Raw genomic sequence first — 23,741 nt, forward strand, 5'->3', positions numbered from 1 at the left:
TTGGTCAACTGCTCAGTAAATACTAATTTGAATTATTTTAAACTATATTGTTGGGTGTTAATTCCCTGTGTAGATCAGGCAAGCCCCAAACTCAGAGATTCTTCTGCCTCTGCCTCCAGAAAGCTAGGATTAAATTATGCCCAGCAGAGTTAGTGTTTAATATAAAAGATTCTAGCCTGTTTGGTCTCTTGATGTTTATTTTCACATATTAAAAAATGAATTTTGGTTCAAATGATGTATAAAGCTTTATGAATATGATTCTGCTTTTGAAAATTGTCATTAATTTCTAGCATTCAAATTGTTAAATACCCACTGAGTGAAAGAATTTTGCATTTCAAAATCTTTAGTATGAACTTGGTACAGTTTTAATCCCAGTAAAGTTCATCATTTTTATTGACAGTGGAAAAAAAAAGAATTTCGGTAAATTTTTAAGATTATTTTCTTATAAGTACACCCTGTCTGCTATCCTAGTATCTGGTAAATCCCACTCTGTCTTTGAAAAAAAGTGTCCACACAAGTTTGTAAGTCCTATGCTGAATACCTTTGCTGATTCTGCAGCACCCATTTTAAGTAGATACCAATTCTTAGTAATACAGCCTAGCCTGCGGTGCCACAAATTTTACATCTAAAATATAGTACTACCAGTTAAGTATATGGGATCTTTCTTAAAAATTGCATTTATTTGTTTGTTTATTTAGTGGGGAGGCATACACATGCCACAGCATGCATGTAGTAGTCAAAGGACAAATTACTTGTAGGAATCTGTTCTCTTCCTCCACTATGCAGGCTCAGGGGTTGAACTTCGGTTGTCAGGTCTGGCAGTAAATGCCTTTACCCACTGAGCCATCTCTTTGGCCCATATCTGAGTCTCTGGCCTCACTTGAACATCCTTATACCACCAGGCTAAGTAACAAACATCTCTTATTTCAGGAGACCAAACTGGGAAGAAAGCTATAAGCACCAACTCAGAACTTTCTACCTTCAGATCAGATATTCTGGATCTCCGTCAACAACTTCAGGAGATCACAGAAAAAACCAGCAAGAACAAAGATACACTGGAGAAGTTACAGGCAAGTGGAGATTCATTGGTAGACAGGCAGAGTCAACTGAAAGAAACTCTGCAGAATAATTCTTTCCTCATCACCACTGTCAACAAAACCCTCCAGGCATATAATGGCTATGTCACAAATCTGCAACAAGATACCAGTGTGCTCCAGGGCAATCTGCAGAACCAAATGTATTCTCAGAACATGGTTATCATGAACCTCAACAACCTGAACCTGACCCAGGTACAGCAGAGGAACCTTATAACGAATCTGCAGCGGTCTGTGGATGACACAAGCCAGGCCATCCAGCGAATTAAGAATGACTTCCAAAATCTGCAGCAAGTTTTCCTTCAAGCCAAGAAGGACACCGATTGGCTAAAGGAGAAAGTGCAGAGCTTGCAGACATTGGCTGCCAATAACTCTGCCCTGGCCAAAGCCAACAATGACACCCTGGAAGATATGAATAGCCAGCTCAGCTCATTCACGGGTCAGATGGACAACATCACCACTATCTCACAGGCCAATGAGCAGAGCCTGAAAGACCTTCAGGACTTACACAAGGATGCAGAGAACAGGACAGCCATCAAGTTCAGTCAACTAGAGGAACGCTTCCAGGTCTTTGAGACAGATATTGTGAACATCATTAGCAACATCAGCTACACAGCCCATCACCTGCGGACGCTGACCAGCAACCTGAATGAAGTCAGGACCACTTGCACAGATACCTTAACCAGACACACTGATGACCTGACCTCTTTGAACAACACACTAGTCAATATCCGTTTGGATTCTGTTTCTCTCAGGATGCAGCAAGACTTGATGAGGGCAAGGTTAGACACTGAAGTGGCCAACTTATCAGTGATTATGGAAGAGATGAAGCTGGTTGACTCCAAGCATGGTCAGCTCATCAAGAATTTTACAATTCTACAAGGTAAGTGTAAATTCTGTATTTGGATTTGTGTCAGTTATCTGTTGCAGTAAAACAAATTATTCTAAAATATGGCCATTTAAAACAAATATGTGTTATATAATAGGTTTTATGGGTTGGGAATTCAGAAGCAGCTTTGTAGGTTGATCCTGATTGATTGCTTTGTTTTGGGGAGTGTGTGTGTGTGTGTGTGTGTGTGTGTGTGTGTGCGCGCGCGCGCGCTGCGCGCGCGTGCGTGCGTGCTTTCAAAAGGGAAATAAAAGGTGGGCTTTGCACACTGTATTTAGTGGGGTTTGCTTTCAAGCCTGAGAAAAGTTTAAGAAGGGAATAGAGGAAGATAATTTGTGAGCTTTGGGAAAGTTATTGTCACAATGAGTTCACTACAAAGGAGGCAGGTGACCTAATCTTTCTCCCTTACACTGACAGAGCTCTTAGATTAGTTAAACTTGGAGAATGAAAATGACATGTCTGGATTTATCAAGGTATTTGGCATTGATACCGTTAAGAACAACGTAGAAAAATAGGTGGACTGCAGAACTTGAGAGCTGGGAATAATAGCACGATGTCAGCCCAGTGGAATAGAGCCTGTTAGATCTGTTCAGATCCTGCTCAGTGGTAGACAAGACCCAGAAGACCCCCATTCTTTCGTGGGGGACAGACTCTAACTATATAGCTCAAGCAGGTCTCAAAGTCTAACCCTCCTTTCTCCGCTTCTTGAATGACACTCACATAACTAGCTATATTCAGTTGCCCTCTAGAACATCAGTCCCAAGCAGGTATTTCAAGATAACAAGAGGTTGAGAAAGCACCACAATTCTGGATATACATGCTTCCTTCTACACATGCTAATCCCATCCCCTTCCTCTTTCCATAAACATGGAGAAGCTGATAAGTTGGTTTATTTGGTTTATATGAGCCCTGCCTCTGTGAGATTCAAAATACTCTGGTACTTTCCAAGAAGGTCTTGTTAACATGCATTTTATGAGGCCATGTGCTGGCAGCTCAGCCACCTGAGGCATCCTCATCAAGATGCAGAGACTAAAGTGGTACAAATCTGTAATCCCAGCATTCAGGAGGCCAAGGTAGGAGGACCGCAAGTTCAAGGCCAGCTTAGGCTGCATGAGAGACCCTGTATCAAAAAATAAAATAACACAATAAAAGGGAACTAGATGGGTAGTCATATATTGGCCTCTGGGAACAGCTATCTGTACACCCATCAACCAAAACTGCTGTTAAGGAGCCTTTTCTTTCCTTTGGTTAAAAATAACATGAAGATTTTTATCCCAAGTTATGTACACAGAGGGCCTTGCATGCATACTGTCATACTGGAAGTTCCTGCTCTGTCCAGAGCTGCTCCTCGGCAGGCTGACTCCTGCCTATAGCATTTGTGCCCTGTACATAGTCTGATGTTTCCTCTCAGTGATTCTGAGAAAATAGTAAGGTTTCATGAGTGTGAAGTGAGAGAGCATTTGAGTGCCAAATTGTTCCTCTAGGAACATTCCCTCTCATCTCTGTTTACCTTTCAGACTTTTGAGGGCTCAGTTGAGGTAAGACAAGTATGGAATGAGGTGCCTAACTTGGGTTAGTGCTGTGAGATGGTCTTTCTGTAAGCTGTGAATATGTGTTACTACCATTGGTTAATAAAGAAGCTGCCTTGGCGTATGGCAAGACAGGTTATAGCCAGGCGGGAAATCCAAGCAAAGATACAGAGAGAAGAAAGGCAGAAGCTGGTGGGGGGTGGGGGGATGAAATTGCGGGCTGCCAGGGAAGCAAGATGCAATGGAACATAGGTAAAGCCACAAGACACGTGGTGATACACAGATTAATAGAAATGGGTTAATTTAAGATAAAAGAGCTAGTTAGCAATAAGCCTGAGTTATAGACCAAACAGTTTATAATTAATATGAGCCTCTATATGTTTATTTGGGGCCAAGCAGCTGCAGGACACAGGAAAACTTCTGGCTACAAGTTAGAATAGCACCTGTGTGATGGTGAATTCAGTTCCTAGAAAAGATTTCCCTTGTGCTATACCTACAGCCAACATATTTCAGTGGTAACAAAACAGAGCATCTTGTGCATAAGTAGTCTTACAGCACACAGGGTTAAGGTGCCTTTGAGTTCATAAGTCCTTCCTGCTGGCTTCTGGAGCCTTACTTGGAGGTACATCACACTCAGGTACTGTCCACATCTATCAGTTTCAGCCCAATCACAAATGTGTGACATGCTGGTCATGCCACTGAGCCCTCAAATAAATGGTCCAACATTCATTGTTTTATCTCCTTAAGGTAGGAAACATTAGCATTCTCCTTCTGCAGAGGAGAGATCTAAAACATAGAAAGCCCAAGTAACTGTTGCAAGTTCAAACAGCTGGCAAGTGACAGCAATGCTAGTTCCCAGGCCCAGGCTTCCCCCACGGTACCCTGGTACCTATGCTGACTTCAGAGAGCAGCACGTTTGGCAAGGTTGAAAAGACAAAGAATTTACTTTTAGGGTTGGTTCTTGGGTAAAGAATTGACCCTTGAACTAAGCTCTGCAGGATATGTAGCAAGGCTGGAAGAGTAGGGAACAATGCCAAATACAGGGCAGATAAGATATGAGGTCTTAGATTCTCTCATGGGGTTCCTATTCTCTCCCTCATGCTACACTACCCCAAGACAGAACGTGTCTTTGGGCATCCTCGAGGGCAGCCAGAAGTCCATAAAGCAGATGTGGTCACTTGGCAAGAAACAGTGGGTTAAATATACCCTTCTCTATGAACAAGGAGTTAACATGAACTAGAAGTCAACTCTCAGGTTCAGGATCAAGAATGAAACTATTCTTCAGAATGATTGTCAAATACTATCTATTGCTTTTTTATTTTATTTTGGGGATTGTCATTGTGGTAGTTTTGTTTTGTTTTGTTTTGTTTTGTTTTGAGGCAGGGCCTTGCTACATAGCCTTGGCTGTACTAGAACTCACTATGTAGACCAAGTTGGCCTTGAACTCACAAGTGCTGGGATTAAAGACATGTGCCACCATGCCAAACTATCTATTGTTTTGTTTTGTTTTTAATTTGCACATTCCTTTTCACCTTGGTAAAACTAAGTTAACAGTTGCTTATTACACATTACTATAGTTTAGATCTGGAATGTTCCCCAATGACCTGTGTATTGAAGGCTTAGTCCTCAGCTTACTGTTACTGCAAAGTGGTAGAACACTGAAGAGATAGGGCCTGGCAGGAAGTATTTGGTTCACTGGAGACGTACCCTTGACCTTGAAGGGGTTTTGTTGTGAGATGCCAGTTTCTTTTATAATCTCAGCCATAAGGTAAATAGTTTGCTCCACCAGCTGCTCCCAACCTTGATGTACTACCATGCCACAGGCCCAAAAGCAAGATACCCAGTCAGTCATGGACCAAACCCTCCAAAACCATAAGCTAACATAAACATTTCCTCTTTTTAAGTTGATTATCTCAGGCATTTTGCTATAGTAACAGAAAGTTAACACATAGATGATGAATAAGTTTAGTTATAGATTTTTTTTTTTAATGAGAAGAAAGCTGCATTTTTTTGTATCTTTTTTATTTCTACCCAGTTTATCTTCCAGTCTTATACTAGGGTTGTTGTTGCTGCTGCTGCTGTTGTTGTTGTTGTTGTTGTTAAGACAGAATCTTATACTGTATCCTAGGATGAACTAGAGTAAAAGCCCAGTACTGCCTCAAATTCATGACAGGCCTCCTGCTTCAGCCTCCACAAGTACTGTCATTCAAGGTTCTTAACATCATGTCTCCAAGAATTTGGATGACAGACAAAACTTAGGCCATGTCTCTACTTTATGTCACACAGAAGTTTTGTTAGAAATCATGTTTAAAACTGTCTGGAGTTGAATCCAGGAGGAGGTGCTGGCACTTCTCAAGTCTGCAGTTCATATGCCAAAGCAGAAAAGGGACAGTGATGAAAGTCTAACGCCTGAGGATTCAGTATCTTAAAGACCCTAAGTCTCTGACATCTGGGAGCTACAAGGTGACAGAGCTAATGTAGGGTTTCTCAGAGTCCTGCTGTTAGATTTCTGAATGCATTTGGGGAGCTTGTGACAGCTTTACCAGCCACATGGGTCCCCTGACAATTCAATATCTCAAGTCAGAGAACTACCCACTCAGCCTTGTTATTTAATTACATTCCAGTCCATCTGAAAGCAAATTGCACTTCTGCATGCAATCCACACAGTATGACTCTTGACTCGAAATCCCAAGTTGTTGAATACATACTCATAAATATTTTCCCATTTTATGTGGGGGGTAGGAATAGATAACGTATTTAATTTTTATTTATTTATATGTGTATATGTGTGCCTGCATATAGGTGCAATTGTGGTGCACTTACACAAGGAGTCTGTTCTTGCTCTCCATCCTGTTGAGGAAGGTTCTCTTTCTTTCTGTGACTGTGCCATGACTGACTTGTGTGATTGTGAGCCTCTGGGTGATGTACCTGCCTCTCTGCCACTGAACCTCGCTGCATGAAAGCTGTGACTACAGATGCAAGCCACTGCAGCTGCCTCTTTACATGGGTTCCAGGGGTCAAACTCGGGTTGTCAGATTTGCACAGCTAGCCATTTTTAGCCATCTCCCCAGTCCTTTGTTTCATTTTATTTTTATTTCAACAGCCACCCAATAAAAGACTCAAGTAAAACCAGAAGCCCTGAGATTACCCAGACTAACTAGTGACACTAGCATCTCACAGGAGAGCATCTCCTGGGCCAATGCTAGGCTTTAAAAATAGCATTGGCTCTTTTTATCAATTTTTAAATAACAAGCAAAGTAAACATCTAATTTGTCTAGTGAGCAAAGTCCATCATAAGAATCCCCTTATCCATGGAGCACACATCTTCTTGTAACACAGCATCTTGGGGGAGTACCTGCTTCTAGGCAGTTTTTGCAAGGTGAAGGCAGCTTTGAGTGAGGACATCACTATTATGTGCTTTCCAGTTTATGAATAGTCATGGATATTAAGCTTAATCTTACTGTAAAACTGTGTACAGTGGATAAGTGCAGTGCTTTACAAGGAAAGACTTGGTTTTATACTATTCTAGCTGAGAATCCCTATATCCACTCCTTTATATTGTGTGATTTTAGAAATTAGCATCTTCTGGTGTTTTGTGCTGACTATGAAACCCATGTTTGATGCCTTCTGAAAAAAAGCCAGTGTCTATGTGTGCACTAGATGAGGACAATCAGCCATTTCCAGTTGGGGGATGGGGGTCATCTAGACCCTATAAATTACCCTACCCAGAAATAATAATCAATAAAAAGCTGCCACCCCACATGAGGGAGATCTAGGTATGAGAAGGAGATCTGTGTACCTTTGGAGCTGGGGAGGTTCTACAGAAAGAAGTCTAACTGAGCTGAGAGACAAGCCCTGAAGAGCCACTGTTCATCTTGCAGATAAACTCATTTCCTAAAGCTTGCAGTTGAGCCATCAACCCCTAGTGTGAGGAGTTGAGAAACCATCACTGGCTGAAAGTTTAGAAAGTAAGGCTAAAGCATTACTAAAGTGATTGGATTTTCCAACAGATCTTCATTTGGTGGATTTCCTGAGGTTTAACATATAATCTTAATGAAATACACAGTTGAGAAGTTACATGTTATTATGTGCCTGTTACATTAGAACTGTGCATAATAATATACTCATTTCAGGGAACTCTCTGGCACCTTCCCCAGTATGAGCCTCTATGACACCATTTTGCACTGACAGGCACTAACTTACCTTAAGGAGATTACAGATGGCCTTCCCAGTCATCCCTCAGTAACATGACTTGGATAACATTCTCCCTCAGATTAATGAGAAGAAAACTCAGATTGCAGAAGACACCAATGGACCCATTCTTAAATGTCATTAGAGTCAGGAAGGACAGGTCTCTATAGCCATTCCAGGATGAACCCAGGATCCACCTAACACATAGGTTGGGAAACATTACTTCTTGGAATAAGGCAACACAAGGCAGGTCACCATTACCTGGAAGTCTCTTCCTTCTGATGTCTTCTGGCACAGAATGTTGATATTAGGATGCTGGGCTTTGACAGTGAGGCGCATGCATCTGGTAAACAGTCCTAAATAAAGCTGCCAGAAAAGGTAAGTTCTGGGTGGGCTCAGCAAGCCAAACAAAGACTAAATTCACAGGAATGAAGGGAAATGGATGACTTTTCTGTTGGTGACAAGCGCTCCAGTGCCGGCACCAGCATGGATCTTATCGGTGAACACCATTGAGCGCTATTCCAAATGCTGTGGACAGGAAGGAGAGGCTTATTAAAAAGAAAAGTAAGCCAGTACTTCACTGTATTGCTTTGCATATACTTAAGCTGGCTGGAACAACAGGTTACTCTCCTCATAGCTCTGGAGTTTAGAAGTCAAGGTGCTGGGGAGGTTGGTTTCTTCCCTCTCTCCTTAGGTTGCAGATGGCCATCTCCTCCTTGTGTCTTCACTTGGTTCTCCCTCTGTGTCTTAATCTTTTTGTTTTTGTAGGCATGTGGGTGGTGTGTGTGTGTGTGTGTGTGTGTGTGTGTGTGTGTGTGTGTGTGTGTGTTGTATTCACATGTGTGGGGGGCAGTATGCACAGCCATGCACACACATGGAGGCCAGAGGAAAATGTTGGGTGAACTGCTTCTCACTCTATCTTATTCTTTGAAGCTAACAATACATTATAAATAGTAAGCACTCCTTAATGCCTGTGTTTTGTGTGTTAGATTTTTTTTTTAATTGTGGGCTATATAAGTAGATACACCCTCACAACAGACTTCATATATATGATTTTATGTTTTAGGTCCTCCTGGTCCCAGGGGTCCAAAAGGTGACAGAGGATCTCAGGGACCACCTGGTCCAACTGGCAACAAGGGACAGAAAGGAGAGAAGGGAGAGCCTGGTCCACCTGGCCCTGCGGGTGAGAGAGGCCCAATTGGACCAGTAGGCCCCCCTGGAGAGCGTGGCAGCAAAGGATCCAAAGGCTCACAGGGCCCCAAAGGATCCCGTGGGTCCCCAGGGAAGCCTGGCCCTCAAGGGCCTAATGGGGACCCAGGTTCACCAGGCCCACCAGGCAAAGATGGACTCCCTGGCCCCCAGGGCCCTCCTGGCTTCCAAGGACTACAGGGTACCGTGGGTGAGCCTGGAGTACCTGGACCTCGGGGGCTACCAGGCTTGCCAGGGGTGCCAGGCATGCCTGGGCCCAAGGGGCCACCCGGCCCCCCAGGCCCCTCAGGAGCAATGGAGCCCTTGGCTCTGCAGAACGAGCCATCAGAGACCAATGGTAAGTCCAAATGGCCCTTTTCAGCCAGAGTTGGGGAGAAACAGGGCAGTGTATACACTTGGCTAAACCAACCTCCATGAGTCCCCTAGTTATACTTAGCATCAGGGGCCCTGTGTGTCCCCCTTGATGCCTCACTGCTATCACTCGGGCCCCTGTGTTTCTGCCCAAACATTATCAGGTCTCTAGTCATTTAGGTGAGCCAGGCCCTCGGAAGACACATGCACCCCAAACCCTTCCTTCCGGGTATCCTGCACTGCTTTCTGACCATCTTTCCTCATCTTTCTCCTTTCCCCCTAGAAACAGACTGCCCATTAGTTCATCCTTCCTCCCTAGAAACAGACTGCCCATTAGTTCATCCTTCCTCCCTAGAAACAGACTGCCCATTAGTTCATCCTTCCTCCCTAGAAACAGACTGCCCATTAGTTCATCCTTCCTCCCTAGAAACAGACTGCCCATTAGTTCACTCCCCCAGTGTGCACCATGTTTCTGTGACAATGTCTACAATCAGGTTTTGCTTAAGAAGGTGCTGTGGCCGGGTGGTGGTGGCGCACGCCTTTAATCCCAGCACTCGGGAGGCAGAGCCAGGCAGATCTCTGTGCGTTCGAGGCCAGCCTGGGCTACCAAGTGAGTTCCAGGAAAAGGCGCAAAGCTACACAGAGAAACCCTGTCTCAAAAAAAACCAAAAAAAAAAAACAAAAAAAGAAGAAGGTGCTGTGGTACCTTTGCATCTCTTTGACAGTCTTTTGCAAAACTCTGCAGTAGTTAAGAACCAAGCCATGTGGGTTACCCATGCTTGTCCACGAGTCGAACTTTGGTTCTGAACACTTGTGTGCACTAGTTTACAGGTTTCCGCTGATCCAAGAGTGACAGTGACTATCAGGCCCATTCCACTTCTTCATTCTGTCTGATCCAGATACAGAAAAACAAAGACCCAGTCACTCCTTTCCAAGTTGTGTGGTTTTTACAACTGTGTACTCTATAGCCCACATTTGTGAACATCTACCTAGGTTCCACCCAAAGACACCAGGCTTCCATTGGCACGCAGGTGGCATGACGCTGTCCCTTTGGTATCTTAAACACAGCTGAGGAAATGCAGAGTGCTTTGTGTTTTTTAAATCAGCATTTGAAAACTTTGCATTCTTAGGCTGTCCACCTCACTGGAAGAACTTCACAGACAAATGCTACTATTTCTCGGTGGAGAAAGAAATTTTTGAGGATGCTAAGCTTTTCTGTGAAGACAAATCGTCACATCTCGTTTTCATAAACTCAAGAGAGGAACAGGTATGGTATGTCAGCTGCACACTTGGTTGGAGAAAACTATGATTTAGAGATCAGTTATACCTGGAAATTGCATGCTTCCCAGGGAGTCAAAGAGATCAAAACTTCATGGTCTCATAAACAAGGAAGGCTGCAGTTTACAGGCATGGACTTTATCCAGGGACTAGAACATATGGACTCTCATGATACTTAAACCTACAGATGTATAGCTCCTCCTGGTGGCTCTTTGGAGAATTGCAGCACAGCAAAGACGTGAGGAGGGAGGTTGCCACTAGACACATGTAGAGAGAGGCATGAACACAGTAGGTTTGGGATGAGATGCCATATACCAGGTTTGTTTGTTCAAAAGGGGTTGGTAAGGGCCCGTGTGTGACAATAATAGTGGCCCCTTATTAAGCCCCTGTTGTGTACAAGGCCCTTTTTTAAAACCTTATAACAACCCTGCAATATAAACCTTATAATTGTCATCCTCCCCCTTGGTTTTTTAAACAAAGCCTTGCTCTGTAATCCTAGCTGGTCTGGAATTTGCAGTGTAAGCAAGACTGGCCTAGAACCTATGACTATCTCCCTGTATCTACTTCTCAGGGACTGGGAATATAGGCATGTGCCACTACTTTTGGTTCCCCCATTTCACAGGTAAGATACACTGAGGCCCCACAAAGTTTAAATGATTTCCTCTCACAGGGAAAAGGTAAAAGCAGAGCTGAGACCCAACTGGCAACAATGTTCATTTGGTGCACTCACTACCCATCTCCATCAGATACAACCCTGAAATCTGGTGTTGTAGTAACTGAGGAAGCATATGAAAAGCAACCGTCAGAGGCCTGGGCCCAAACAACTGCTCAGTGACTTGTCTTTGGTACTTCAGTTCTGGTAGAGGTTCATGGATGGGTGGTTGCTGGGAAACAGGACACAGAGCAGTTATCCTTAGGGACTCTGAGGAAGAAGATTACTATCACTTGTTAACTTGGCCAAGAAGGTCAAAGACCCTGAAACAGTGCTCACAACATAAACTCAATGCAAAATGGATGGCAAGGGCCATTAAAAACTCCGAGAAATGTGTTTTGTCAATTTTACTAAACAAACGAGGCCTCCTTTGTGTGGGCTAATAATTAACAGACCTCCCTGGCTTCCTTTTCAGCAATGGATAAAAAAGCAGACCGTGGGGAGAGATAGCCACTGGATTGGTCTCACAGACTCTGAGCAAGAAAACGAGTGGAAATGGCTGGATGGGACGCCTGTTGACTACAAGTGAGTTCTCGAAATTTCTAGACCATGTTCATTCTTTCCTGATTTCCTACAACTTTAATCTTAATGACCTTATATCCTAGTCCATCCTCTCAAGGGCCTAGGCTCCTGGGACTAGTTGCCTGTTTCCAGTAGGGAAGCATGGTAGATGTCACTATGCTGTCAAGTAGGGCACTTCTGACCAAAGTGTTACTTTGAGTACTAGGAGAAAGGATAGCAAAGCCTCTCTGAATGTTCAGTGTTCACCCAAACACATTGCTGAGGACTGGGGCAGTCCTAGCCTTGATTAGGCTTCTGAACCAAATGGGATTATACACTCCAAGGTTGTAGCTCTCCTCTATACAGGAAGTCCAAGTGTGCTGCACAGAGGATCCAAGAATACCCATCCTCTACAGATTAAAAGATGTCTAAATTCTTCCAACTCAAATTTTACCTCTTTTCTCAAATCTTGCCTTACTTCTTCTGGAGAAAAAGTGGAAAACCTATGAATACCCATCTCTGAGGGACCTTCAGTTTGCTTGAGACAAAAAAGATAAACAAACAGCAGCATATCACAGGAAGCTGCTGCGCCATGGGGGAGGAGTGCTTCCAGTCTGAGGTAGTCTCTAGGCCCTGAGGTAAGACTTGAGGTAGCTGAAGTTGCATAGGGCTGAGGCGGTGGACAGAGAGTCTCAAATATGTACAGGAACAGCCAGGTCTGAGCAGGCTTTCAGTACGTGTATGATCCACCCTGGCCTGGAACTTAAAATCTTCTGCCTTCAGCACCCAAGTGCGAGGTCAGACCTGCATCACTATACCTTACAATTCTGTACTTTTAAACTCTCCACATGATGACAGAAAGTAGGTAAAATCAGAAGGCCATCTCCAGAGGGGGAAAATGTGGACAAACACTGAAGTGGAGCATCTGGGGATTTTAGGTCTGCCCCAAAGCTGAGTAGGTACACTTGCCTGCCAGGTACTCTCTTTGCTCTCTTGTGCCTGCCTCTGGGAGACAATGGGACTCAGGGAAGCATCCAGCATGGCAGGGATGCTCTCTGCAGGACTCCATACAGCTGTGGGTGTTGATGTGTAAATCAGGAGCTGTGGTGGCTTGGAGGAAGAATGAGAGGCAGAGGTTAGTAAAGAAAAAGGCAAAGCTCTTTCTTTGGCAGTCAAGAGAGCCAGGATGTCTTTTTAAAGAAGTTGAGAAATAATAAGAAGGAAAATCCATCTTCCCACTTTTCTCACTGCCATAAATAGAAAGAAAGATTTGGGCTTGACTAAGAAACTCAATCTTAAACTTTATTGGCTCACATGGGATTTCCTGAGCTGGAATATTGCTAAGTGCTCCAGCTCCCCAATATGACACTTTGCTGCTTTCCCGGGGATCTGGAAAGAATTATGTGCCTGGGGAGGAGAGCACTACTGTTGGTCCCTGGTCCCTGAGAGGGAGGGATGACATCACCTACCATACTGGGATTTTTGTCACCAGTCACAGCTACCTAGGAGCCTCCCGGATTAGGCTCCTGCACTAGCCACCACTTAGACTGTGTATCTCGTTTTTCTACCCAAAGGAATATATATACATGGAAAACTCCCCAGGATCAAATTCTAAAAGCAAGAATAAATTAGGCAGACATTATATGAGAGCTCAGTGACTGAAGACTAACTTAGTTTGACATATAATAATAAACACTGCACAAACTAGAGAAAGAGGTACCATCCAGGGGAGGGGGTACAGAGTGAGCACTGGGTTCAGGCCTGGACCTGACACCCTATGAGTTACCTCAGTCACATGAAATCTTCATGTCCCCATGTGTAAAATGAACTTGACTATGTTAATACTTCTTAAGTGTGGTTTCCTAACACACACACACACACACACACACACACACACACACACACACACACACACACACACGCATGCAGAGAGAGAGTAGATTTAATATAGAGCTTGGCACCTGGAGAAATACTGCCTGTGGATGTCGGTGTTATTACTATTGTTGTCATAATCATGTTTGCTACCACAGTAAAATGCTACTGAGTTGGGGAATATTACTCCCTAGAATTTGTACAGTGTGCAGGATCTTAGTTAGAGATCCACACATAGCATCTTGCAAGAATATTCCTTGTCATGACGTAGGAATTGAAACAGGCTTGCCAGATGGTGGTGGTGCACACCTTTAATCTCAGCATTCGGGAGGGAGAGGCAGGTGGATCTCTGTGAGTTCAAGGCCAACCTGGTCTATAAATCGAGTTCCAGGACAGCCAGAGCTGTTACACAGAGAAACCCTGTCTCAAAAAAAGGCAAGTGGGGCAATACAAACAGGCTTCAGCATCTCAGGGTCTCCTAGCTTTATATAAATGCTTTTCCAGATGCTCAGATTCCCCTTGCCCTCCTTTTCTTTGATTCTGAGGCCTTCAATCATGGGACCATCCATCCCATCTCCCCTTCCTCCCACCAGCAGTGGTTTCTAGATCCACAGTCATCAGAGACCATTGTGAACAGTTACTGTGAACAACTATACACTAATAAACCAAAAGCCAAAGAATGAACACATGTCTAGAAACAAACAAGTTGCTAAGACTTAAGAAGAAATGGGTAAGCTGAGCAAACTAACAAATGGAGGTTCATGTGACCATCAAAGCTTCCCAGCAGAGAACAGCCCAGGACCAGATGAAGGAAGGATTCCTGCTAGTCATCTTAAACCTTTCCAGTACCAAAAGCCGGTGGCTCTGGTACCATCCCAGGCCTTGCACAGCCACAGGAATTAGTGCACAGCTTTTCTTTTACCCTTTTTCTCCAAAGCACATGCACATGTCCCTTTGAAATTATTTAAGGATTATGTGATTATTGTAAAAGAGGAACCAGTTTTCAGGGAGAGACCTCTCCTTGCCTCTGCTTCACTCTGTTTAGGGAGACAGGGCTGGAACACATGGATGAAAAGCAGCACTAACAGAGAAGAGATGCCAGGTACTGAGGGCACATTGAGACCTGAACTCAGGTTTATTGTCCTTGGAGCCTTTCACAGTTACTATACTGAAGGAGATCAGGACCAGCTAGGGAAAAAGAGCTCGTAAAATGTCCTAGGATGGGGCTATGGCCAGGTCCTCGTTGCCATAAGTCTACGCACCAATGTGATTTCACACAAATACTGGAGGACAGTGTAGATTGCCGAGATTTTACATGATAACAGTCTCTACGTTATCCTGAGGTATCCATAGGGAAGTGGTGGCTGGAGCATGGAGTATGAATGAGAGGTGTTATCCTTGTGATAAACTACATGGTGGGCCACAAAATAATATCAATAAATTTAAGAGAACTGGGGTTGTAGAGACTATGTTCTGTAGCCCCAAACAAGTAGATAACAAAAGGTTATCTTCCAAAAGGTATTTGGAAATTAAATGACATAGACCAATAAAGAGACTATCACCACACACTGACCATGCTTGATCTTATCCATAGACCAAAGAGAAAATAATTACAAAGAAAATCTAAAAATGTTTTTAAACAATAAGAACATATCAAAATGTATGAGCTGCAGCTAAAATAGTATTTGGGGACATTTACAGCCTTCAAACATTTGCTTTTTGTTGTTGTTTTATTTTGAGACAGTGTCTCTTGATGTAGCTTTGGCTGTTCCAAAACTTTATCTGTAGACTAGCCTGGCCCCAAACGCAGAGATCCACCTGCCTCTGTCTCCCAAGTGCTGGGATTAAAGGTGTATGCCACCATGCTTGACCCTACATTTTCTTAAGGATTGGAAAGCAGTGACCTAAGCTTCCACTTTATGGGGGTAGAAAAAGAAGAAGAAATGAATCTGAAAATAAATAGCAGGGCGTGTACAAAGCCCTCGGTGGGCTCTTCAGCCCACACATGGCTAAGTTGAAGGAAAGGAACAGAAAAAATAGGAAAGGAGCAACATAGGAATCAACAAAAACGATTAGTGAGACCAGGGGCTTTAATTCCCAGTGGAGTGATTGCAGACGTGCCACTTGGCCAGTTGTCACTGTCAACAAGCTGAGGCTCCGCCCATCTTAGAACAGTAAGCCCTCATGCCCACTCTGCTCACAGTTGCCTCCCAAATCTGCCAAAACCCCCTGTGTCTTTCCTTTTCCCTTCTCTCCTCTCTCCAAAATGCCATTTGGTAGAAATGTGATAACATTTTCAAGTAATTGCTTTTATTTTTATGTTACAAATTTATCTTTGTAACATAAAATGAGCTACTGTCCTGTCCAGTTATATAACTCCGTGTTGTAGTTTTATAGTAGTAAGCCATAGAGCAGTGGGTGTCAGAAGGGACTCTTCAGTTTCTACTACTTCAGCAACAGCCCATGCTAGTCAACACTTCATGTTCCTGCCAGTGTGGCATTGGCCCAGGCCACAAGAGAGGAATCTTCCACATCAGGGGCCCTTAGAACATCTTGCTGCAAGAGACATTTCCCACCATAACATTTTCCTGTTTGGAAGCCAGGCCTCACCAGCAGGCTACAGTCTTGGTTAATCTTGGAAGGAGCTTTTCCTAAAACAGAATATTCACTCTGCTGTCATTAAGACAAGCCCCAAATCCTGGGATGCTCCACTCCCCATAACTCACATTTGTGTGTTTGCATATCACTACAACTGTCTGTGCAAGTATTCCCAAGATCCCAAGGGTACTTAGAAGCATCCGTGTTAATGTGTTATAATATGGCCAAGCTCAAGTTACTCCTTCCAGAGTCTACCTGTGAATGCAATTAAGGCACTGTTTAAACTAGCATTCCAGAATATTACACATACATTCTGATTATCTGACATGCTCTGTTCAAGTAAAAAGCAATTACTTGAAAATGTTATCACATTTCTACCAAATGGCATACAAACATACAAACTGAGGGTTTTGCCACAGCTTGCTCTGTGGGATTTTAGCTTCTCCAGAGAAGCTTTGAGACCCCAGGCTCTCATTCTACAGGCCTGCCTCCCACCTATGCTGGCTATCTCAGGTGCCTTTACACCGCATAATTTGTGCTGCCTTTAGTCATAAGGAAATCCTTGAGAACTCTATATAAAGAATTCTGGTGATCTAAGGAACTCAATTGAGAAAGGCTCCCTTTCTGTTTAATTATGACTTTAAATGACGTAAAAGAAAGTGCAAGAAAATCATATTAAGCTGGTCCTCTGAATCCAAATAAACCATACACATATATATGTGGGTGTGGATGTAGGTGTAGATGTATGTACACATACTGTTTTTACAATTAACTGAAAAATCAAGAATATCAAATACATTTTACATTTGGGAATCAGAGATAACAAATTATATAAATAAAAATCAGAATCGTTCTCTTTCACCATTACTGGTAGACATGAACAAAATGTATGTTAAAGAGAACAAACTACTTGGGCACCACTGACGTTTACAGAGGTGGCCTGCAAGGTGGACAGGAACATATAAGAAAGCATCAATGAAAGGAAGCTCCTTTTCTTCCCAATTCATCTTTCTGGGCACCACTGACAGTGTGAGAGTCTTAATTCATCCTCAAGTCTGTTATGTAAGTTCCATGAGAACTGGGACTTTGTTCTGTGCACACTTCTGTGTTACCATGGCTTAACTTATACTTCATCCATAGTCCATTCTCGATGAGTATCAGTGAAGTGAGTGAATGCTTTCTATAACTTATACCTCATCCATAGTCCATTCTCGATGAGTATCAGTGAAGTGAGTGAATGCTTTCTATAACTTATACCTCGTCCATAGTCCATTCTCTATCAGTATCAGTGAAGTGAGTGAATGTTTTCTAATTCTTACTTGTACTCCCCCTCGTGGGTGAATGGTTCCTTCTAATTTATCTTTGCATCATTAGATTTAACTGAGGTCACTATTTTTTCAAACCCCCAAATACACATTTAGGATTAGTTGAGCATCACTCTGTCTTGCTACCCCAGTGTTTGACTATAATTATCTCTTCTTTCTCACTGCTTTCTGACTTTGATGATCTCGTTTTCAAAAAATGGAAGGCAATATGAGCTCTCACCTCTGGTTGCCCTCAGATACTCTATGTCTAGTAGGTAATGAGTAGCTGTTGGGAGTACTGTCACTACAGATGTTTCAGGGGACCCTTACTAAGAAGTCACTTTGTCTCAAGCAGAAACCACAAGCCTTTATGCATGAATTTGCCTCTTAAAAAGAACCTTCTGGAATAGTCTGGAGTCATACCTAATTTACTGCATGGAAACAAGCAACAGTACCCAACCAAGTTAAGGGGCCTCAAGTGAATTCATCCTAAAGAAAACTTGCTCAAGCTTGGAATCCCAGCTATTCAGGAGGCTGAGGCAGGATGATCACAAATTAAAGGCTAGCCTGGCCTACAGAATGAATTCAAGGCCAGCCTGGGCAATTTAGTGAAAACTTGTCTCAAAATAAAAAGTAAAAGGAGGGTTTAGCGTGGACATAGGCAGTGGTGGAGCACTCGCCTAGCATGCACAAATGTCTTAGTTCAATTCTCAGGACTGCCTAACCCCTCCATATACACCCTGGGGAGGGTGGGGGGACTCACAAAACTTGTTTTTAAGAATCCTCTTTCCAGCTGGGCATGGTGGCACTTTTAGGAGGCAGAGGCAGATGGATCTCTGTGAGTTTGAGGACAGCCTGATCTACATAGTGAGCTCCAGGACTAAATAGAGAAACTCTGTCTTAAAAAATAATAATAATAAAAAGTATCCTCTTCTAGTCAGGCATGGTGGTGCACACCTTTAACCCCAGCATTTAAGAGGAAAGGCAGGCAGAGCTTTGTGAATTGAAGCCAGCCAGGACTAATCACTGTCTCAAAATAAATAAATATAAATAAAAATCCTTTTTCCTGGGCTAGAGAGATGGCTTAGTGAGTAAAGGCATCAGCCACCAAGGCTGATGACCTGAGTTTGATTCTAGGAACCACATGTTGGAAGAAGAGAACTGATTATCTCAAGTTGTCCTCTGACCTCCACACACACAATAGCACACGTGTATGCTTTCTCGTGTATTCTCTGTCTGTCTGTCTCTCTCACTCTTTGTCTCTCATAAATGAAAATAAAAGCTCTTTCCCAAAAGAAGTAGAGAAATGTTTGTGTCATTTCAGTAATATTAATTTACTTTTTTCTGAAGCTGTCAGCCAAGTACAGCTGGACCAGAGCCACGGCCAGTTGTTTGTGATTGTGGGTTTCTGTAAATGTGCATTAAGGTGTTCTCACTCTCTCTTCCTGACCTTTTGACATGTTAGAGACAAGACAAGCCAGTGTCCATGGATCCCTGTGTATTCTCACAAGAACATATGTGCATATATATATATGCATATATATATATATATATATTTGTGTGAGCTATCCCAAGAGTGTATATTACCATACACAACTATAGACACGTGCCTAGAAGTCTACAAAGCCATTCACCCAACTGTGTCAAAGGACTTATCCCCTCCACAGTGTAATAATGAGGTTCACTGGGTTGACCTCATTACAGCAGAGATAATGAGCCTGCAAGGACAGGCTGCTCTTCATATTACTCTGCAAACAGCTAAGTGAAAGTGTGCACTTAATGATGCATCTTCACTCCACAACAAGCAGTATGCTTCAGTTTTGTGTTTTTACTTTGCTCTGGTGTTCTTGAGCAAAGAAAACCTCTGCATACTGTGCCGATAACACTCCTTTTCTGTTTTGTTAAAAGAAACTGGAAAGCTGGACAGCCAGATAACTGGGGCAACGGCCACGGTCCAGGAGAAGACTGTGCTGGGCTGATTTATGCTGGGCAGTGGAATGACTTCCAGTGTGATGAAATCAATAACTTCATTTGTGAGAAAGAAAGGGAGGCAGGTAAGTAGATTCACAGCTTACAGGGGAACTGAAGGGATCTGGTCTTGCAAAAGGGAGAGGTGGCAAGAAGTCTGCTCTGAATGCAGACTCTCAGGACTGAGCTTCCAACCCACTTCTGCTACTTAGCAGCAGGGTAGGTTATCAACCTCAGTGGAAAAACAATGACTCATCAGTTTATAATATTGTCAGTTAATTATTCTTTAACATATGGCTCCACTGTATGTTTTGAGGGGCATGTGGACATCCACATCCTGCCGATTCATCCAAACAGTCAATCTGCATGTACTTAACTGAGTACTTAGTACAGGCCAGGCTTTGTGCAAGTATAGTGAAAGGTCATAGTCTGCATATCTTAAACATGCTTATGTCAAAGAATTCTGTAGAGATTCTTCTTGGATTCATTTACTGTATGACCCGCTTTAAAACAGAGTGGCAGATGGAAGACATGGGGAAGGAATACTGAGAGTGTAGGGTTTCTTTTGGAGATGATGGCAATCTTTAGACCTTGTGAAAATATACTAAGGGAACTGTAGAGATGGCTCAGCAGTTAAGAGCACTGGCTGCTCTTGGAAAAGGACCCTGGTTTGATTCCCACACCCACATGGTGGCTCATAACCATCTGTAACTCTGGTTACAGTGGATCTGACACCCTCTTCTGGCTTTGGCAGGCACCAGGCCTGTGGTGCATAGACATACATGCTGGCAAAACACTCATACTGATTATATACACAAAATTAAAATTGAAAGAAATATACTAAGGCACACCAAAGTAAAAATTTTCATCAATAATCTGCATGAATTGTGAATTCGAGTTCAATAAAACTACTTTTGTTAGTGATAAAGAAAAACCTAACTAGACTTTGTTCACATTATTTTTGGAAGTACTAGGACACAAATTACTCACATACACATTCAAGATAGTGACTGAGTACTTTTGATGTGTCAAATAGTAGTGTAATGCTAGGGATCTCAATCAAATAAGGAGCACTTAGTCTGGTTAGCTGAGGGCAGAAACATAGGTTACTAAACATGAGATTACAATTGATGGTGACAATCAGGCATCATATATTTGCCTTGTTTGCTCATGAAGGAGTTGAGTATGGAACAGGATTCCCTAGAATTGGCCCTTCAAATGAAATGTAACTTGTACTTAATCTGAAGAAAAACTTCCCAGCATTCTTCTTTGAATGATGTCTTTTGTACTCTTTCCTAAAGATTTCTCCTGTTTTAAGTTCTAAAAAACTTTATTCCTCATCAAAACTAATGCCCATCCTTATTTTTCTCTCCTAGTACCATCATCTACATTATAACACAGTGACCTAATGGCAGGAACATGTTTCCAGATGCATCTGATGTCTTTCTTTCTCACCAGATTGGATGGAGAAAGCACTGAAAACAAATGGACACACTACTGCACTGTGACCCAAGGACTAGGGAGCTAAAATGCTCCCCCACATTGATATATTGATTTCCAGTGTGCAAATGGACTGAATCACATAGATTTTCTCAGCCATTAGCCATACATTTTATGAAAATTATATCTTCCTGAATGTGGAATGCTCCAATCAGAAAAAGACTATCATTGGTTGTTGAGTTACAGGCTCTGTGTAAACAGTACATTTCTAAAATTCCAAATGTAGGAAGAATATGCAAACGTACAGATATATAGACCACCTTCTAGTAATAATATGAAATATACTTAAAGAGCTTTTAAAACATTGTATTTTTGTACAAAATATTTGCCTTTTACAATCATTTTCCTTTTTTAATTTTACCTATATAATACATAAAGCCAAAGAATACAATAATGGTACTAATAAAATTTCATGGAGTTTCTCTTCAGATTTCATCTGTCCAGCTGTGTATATGTGTCATTTCTTCAGAACAGTGAATCACATGAAGCATCTAGAAATACCTTTGCACATGTTGGTGCTGGAGCTCAAGCCTGAGAACATCATGATGGCTCATTCAAATAGGCTGTGCTGTGAGCCCAGCACCAGCCGCTGCCTGTGACGTGTTGACTCAGGATGTGCTTTTGTTCTTTTTTTGTGGAGCAGGGGTGATGGAAAAACATCTGTCAGGAAGGACAGAGCACCTGAATCTGGACATCTGGAAGGTCCTGGTTTATGGCTTATGTGTGAACAGGCTCAGTGTCAGACCCACACCAGAGCAGACATAAGGTTATGATGGCTCCACCTCAGCCAAAGGCAGCAAGTGATGCTTGCAAGACAGAAACCAGCTATATGCCACTTGCAGAGTCTGTTTTTCTTATGTTGGGTTATGTTCCAAAAATATAACTAATACATATGCTGAATGAAATGCAAAAATAAACTTATGGCCATTTGTTGAACCTGGCAAAGAAGTTTCTCCTGTGAACCTAAAACTTCATTGCACTTCTTGTCTTGCCACTCAAGAGTCCATTGTGGAGATGCTTGAGTGAGGAACTGGAATTCCATCCAACTACTATTATTCCCACCTCCTGAAGGTCTTCCTGGGTGGTATTCCTACCAAACCCAGGTAAAATGGTGGAACATGGCCGGGCGGTGGTGGCGCACGCCTTTAATCCCAGCACTCGGGAGGCAGAGCCAGGCGGATCTCTGTGAGTTCGAGGCCAGCCTGGTCTCCAAAGCGAGTTCCAGGAAAGGTGCAAAGCTACACAGAGAAACCCTGTCTCGAAAAAAAAAAAAAAAATGGTGGAACATACACAGAGTGTATGTAATTTCACACCCATGGCCCTGTGCCTAATACTAGTGTTGTATACCTAAGGCCATTCTGTTTTCATGGCCTGGGAAAACACCTTAAGTACCTGTCTGTGCACCTTGCTATCCTCTCTGTGTGGGTTGGACAAGCTGCCAGGCCCCAGTGTTACCCAAGCCTAAATTGCTGAGGTCTGAGATGGAAGACAGGCACCGGACTCTAAGAAGTCTTCATATTCACGAACATTTACAGACTAAACTCTATACACTTCCTGTTTTTCAAGTGTTAATTAAAGTTTGTCTACTGGAGCAGGGATGTAGCTCTATGGCAGATAGCCTACACAAGACTCACTTCATCTCCAGCACTGCAAGGAGGAAAATGCCATTGTTGGGAAAGCCCTGATAGCATCTGTAACTCATGACTCTGAGCTGTATGATAGGAATACTGTTACAACCACAGACAGTGACCCATAAGAATACATGAAATAAAAAAAGTAATCTAGAGAAAATAATCAGCAGAGTGAAGAGATGGCCTGCAGAATGAAGGAAAATCTTTTCTAGTCATGCTTCAGACAGGGCCTGAAATCTAGAATACAAAAAAAAAAAAAAAAAAAAAAACTGCAAAAGGTAAATATAAAATAAGTGGAACTTCAAATCTTCCCATCAGTAAATGGGCTGATGAACTGAACAGACAGCTCTCAAAAGAAACACAAATGATCAATAAACATTTTTTAAAGTATTCAACATCCTTAGTCATCAGAAAAATGAAAACCAAAATCACTGAGATTCTATCCCAAGCTGAATGGCCAACATCAAGGAAACAGATGATAGCAAATGTTGGTGAGGATAAAGGTCCAGCCACTATGGAAGTCAGCCATATGACCCAGCTGTACCACTCCTGAGTAAATATCTAAAAGCCCCCAAGTCCTGCCACAAAAATACTTGCACAACCATGTTTAGTGCTAGGCTATTCACAATAAAATAAAATAAAATAAAGACCCATCCTAGATGCCCATCAACCAATAAATGGCTAAGAAAAATATTATATGCACAGCCATAAATAAGATGACATTTGCAGGAAAATGGAAAAATTATGTTAAGCAAAGTAGCCCAGAGTCAGACAGAAATAGCATGTGCTTACTGTCACACACTGTATTATTTACTGTTCCTGTTGCTATTGCGGAATATCTGACAAGATGCAATCGAGGAAGGGTTGACTTTGGCTCACAGTTTTAGGGGCTACAGTTTCTCATGAAGAGGAAGACATGACATCAGGAATATGAGGCAGCCGGTCCCAATGTACCTACAATCAAAGTCCTCAGAGTCTAGTCTCAGTCACCCACATCCCCCAGTGAGGCTCCAACTCCCGAAGGTTCCAGAACCTTCTAAAACAGCAATATCAAAAGGGAACCAAATGTTCAAACAGGCAAGCTTGTAGGAAAATCTTTACATGTAAACCACAA

General features: G+C 42.7%; 1 protein-coding gene and 1 long non-coding RNA gene across 2 annotated transcripts in view; one reads left to right on the forward strand and one right to left on the reverse strand.

The window, feature by feature from the left end:
* LOC128112518 (uncharacterized) overlaps positions 1–10,386 on the reverse strand; it is a 39,074-nt gene extending 28,688 nt beyond the window's left edge. The window contains exons 1-2 of the long non-coding RNA XR_008219007.1: positions 9,970–10,386; positions 7,965–8,231 (exon numbers count right to left, since the gene is read on the reverse strand). This is a non-coding gene — a long non-coding RNA (uncharacterized LOC128112518). The remainder of the gene's footprint in view (positions 1–7,964; positions 8,232–9,969) is intronic.
* Colec12 (collectin subfamily member 12) overlaps positions 1–21,424 on the forward strand; it is a 174,060-nt gene extending 152,636 nt beyond the window's left edge. Inside the window, exons 5-10 of the mRNA XM_052741502.1 lie at positions 931–1,977; positions 8,770–9,249; positions 10,394–10,530; positions 11,669–11,778; positions 19,437–19,582; positions 20,873–21,424. Of these exons, the coding sequence (XP_052597462.1) occupies positions 931–1,977; positions 8,770–9,249; positions 10,394–10,530; positions 11,669–11,778; positions 19,437–19,582; positions 20,873–20,892 (1,940 nt within the window). The 3' untranslated portion in view covers positions 20,893–21,424. The remainder of the gene's footprint in view (positions 1–930; positions 1,978–8,769; positions 9,250–10,393; positions 10,531–11,668; positions 11,779–19,436; positions 19,583–20,872) is intronic.
* The last annotated feature ends 2,317 nt before the right edge of the window (positions 21,425–23,741 follow it).

This window comes from Peromyscus californicus, unplaced genomic scaffold (genome assembly GCF_007827085.1).
Source record: "Peromyscus californicus insignis strain IS unplaced genomic scaffold, ASM782708v3 Scaffold_17__1_contigs__length_78620276, whole genome shotgun sequence".
NCBI lineage: Eukaryota > Metazoa > Chordata > Mammalia > Rodentia > Cricetidae > Peromyscus > Peromyscus californicus.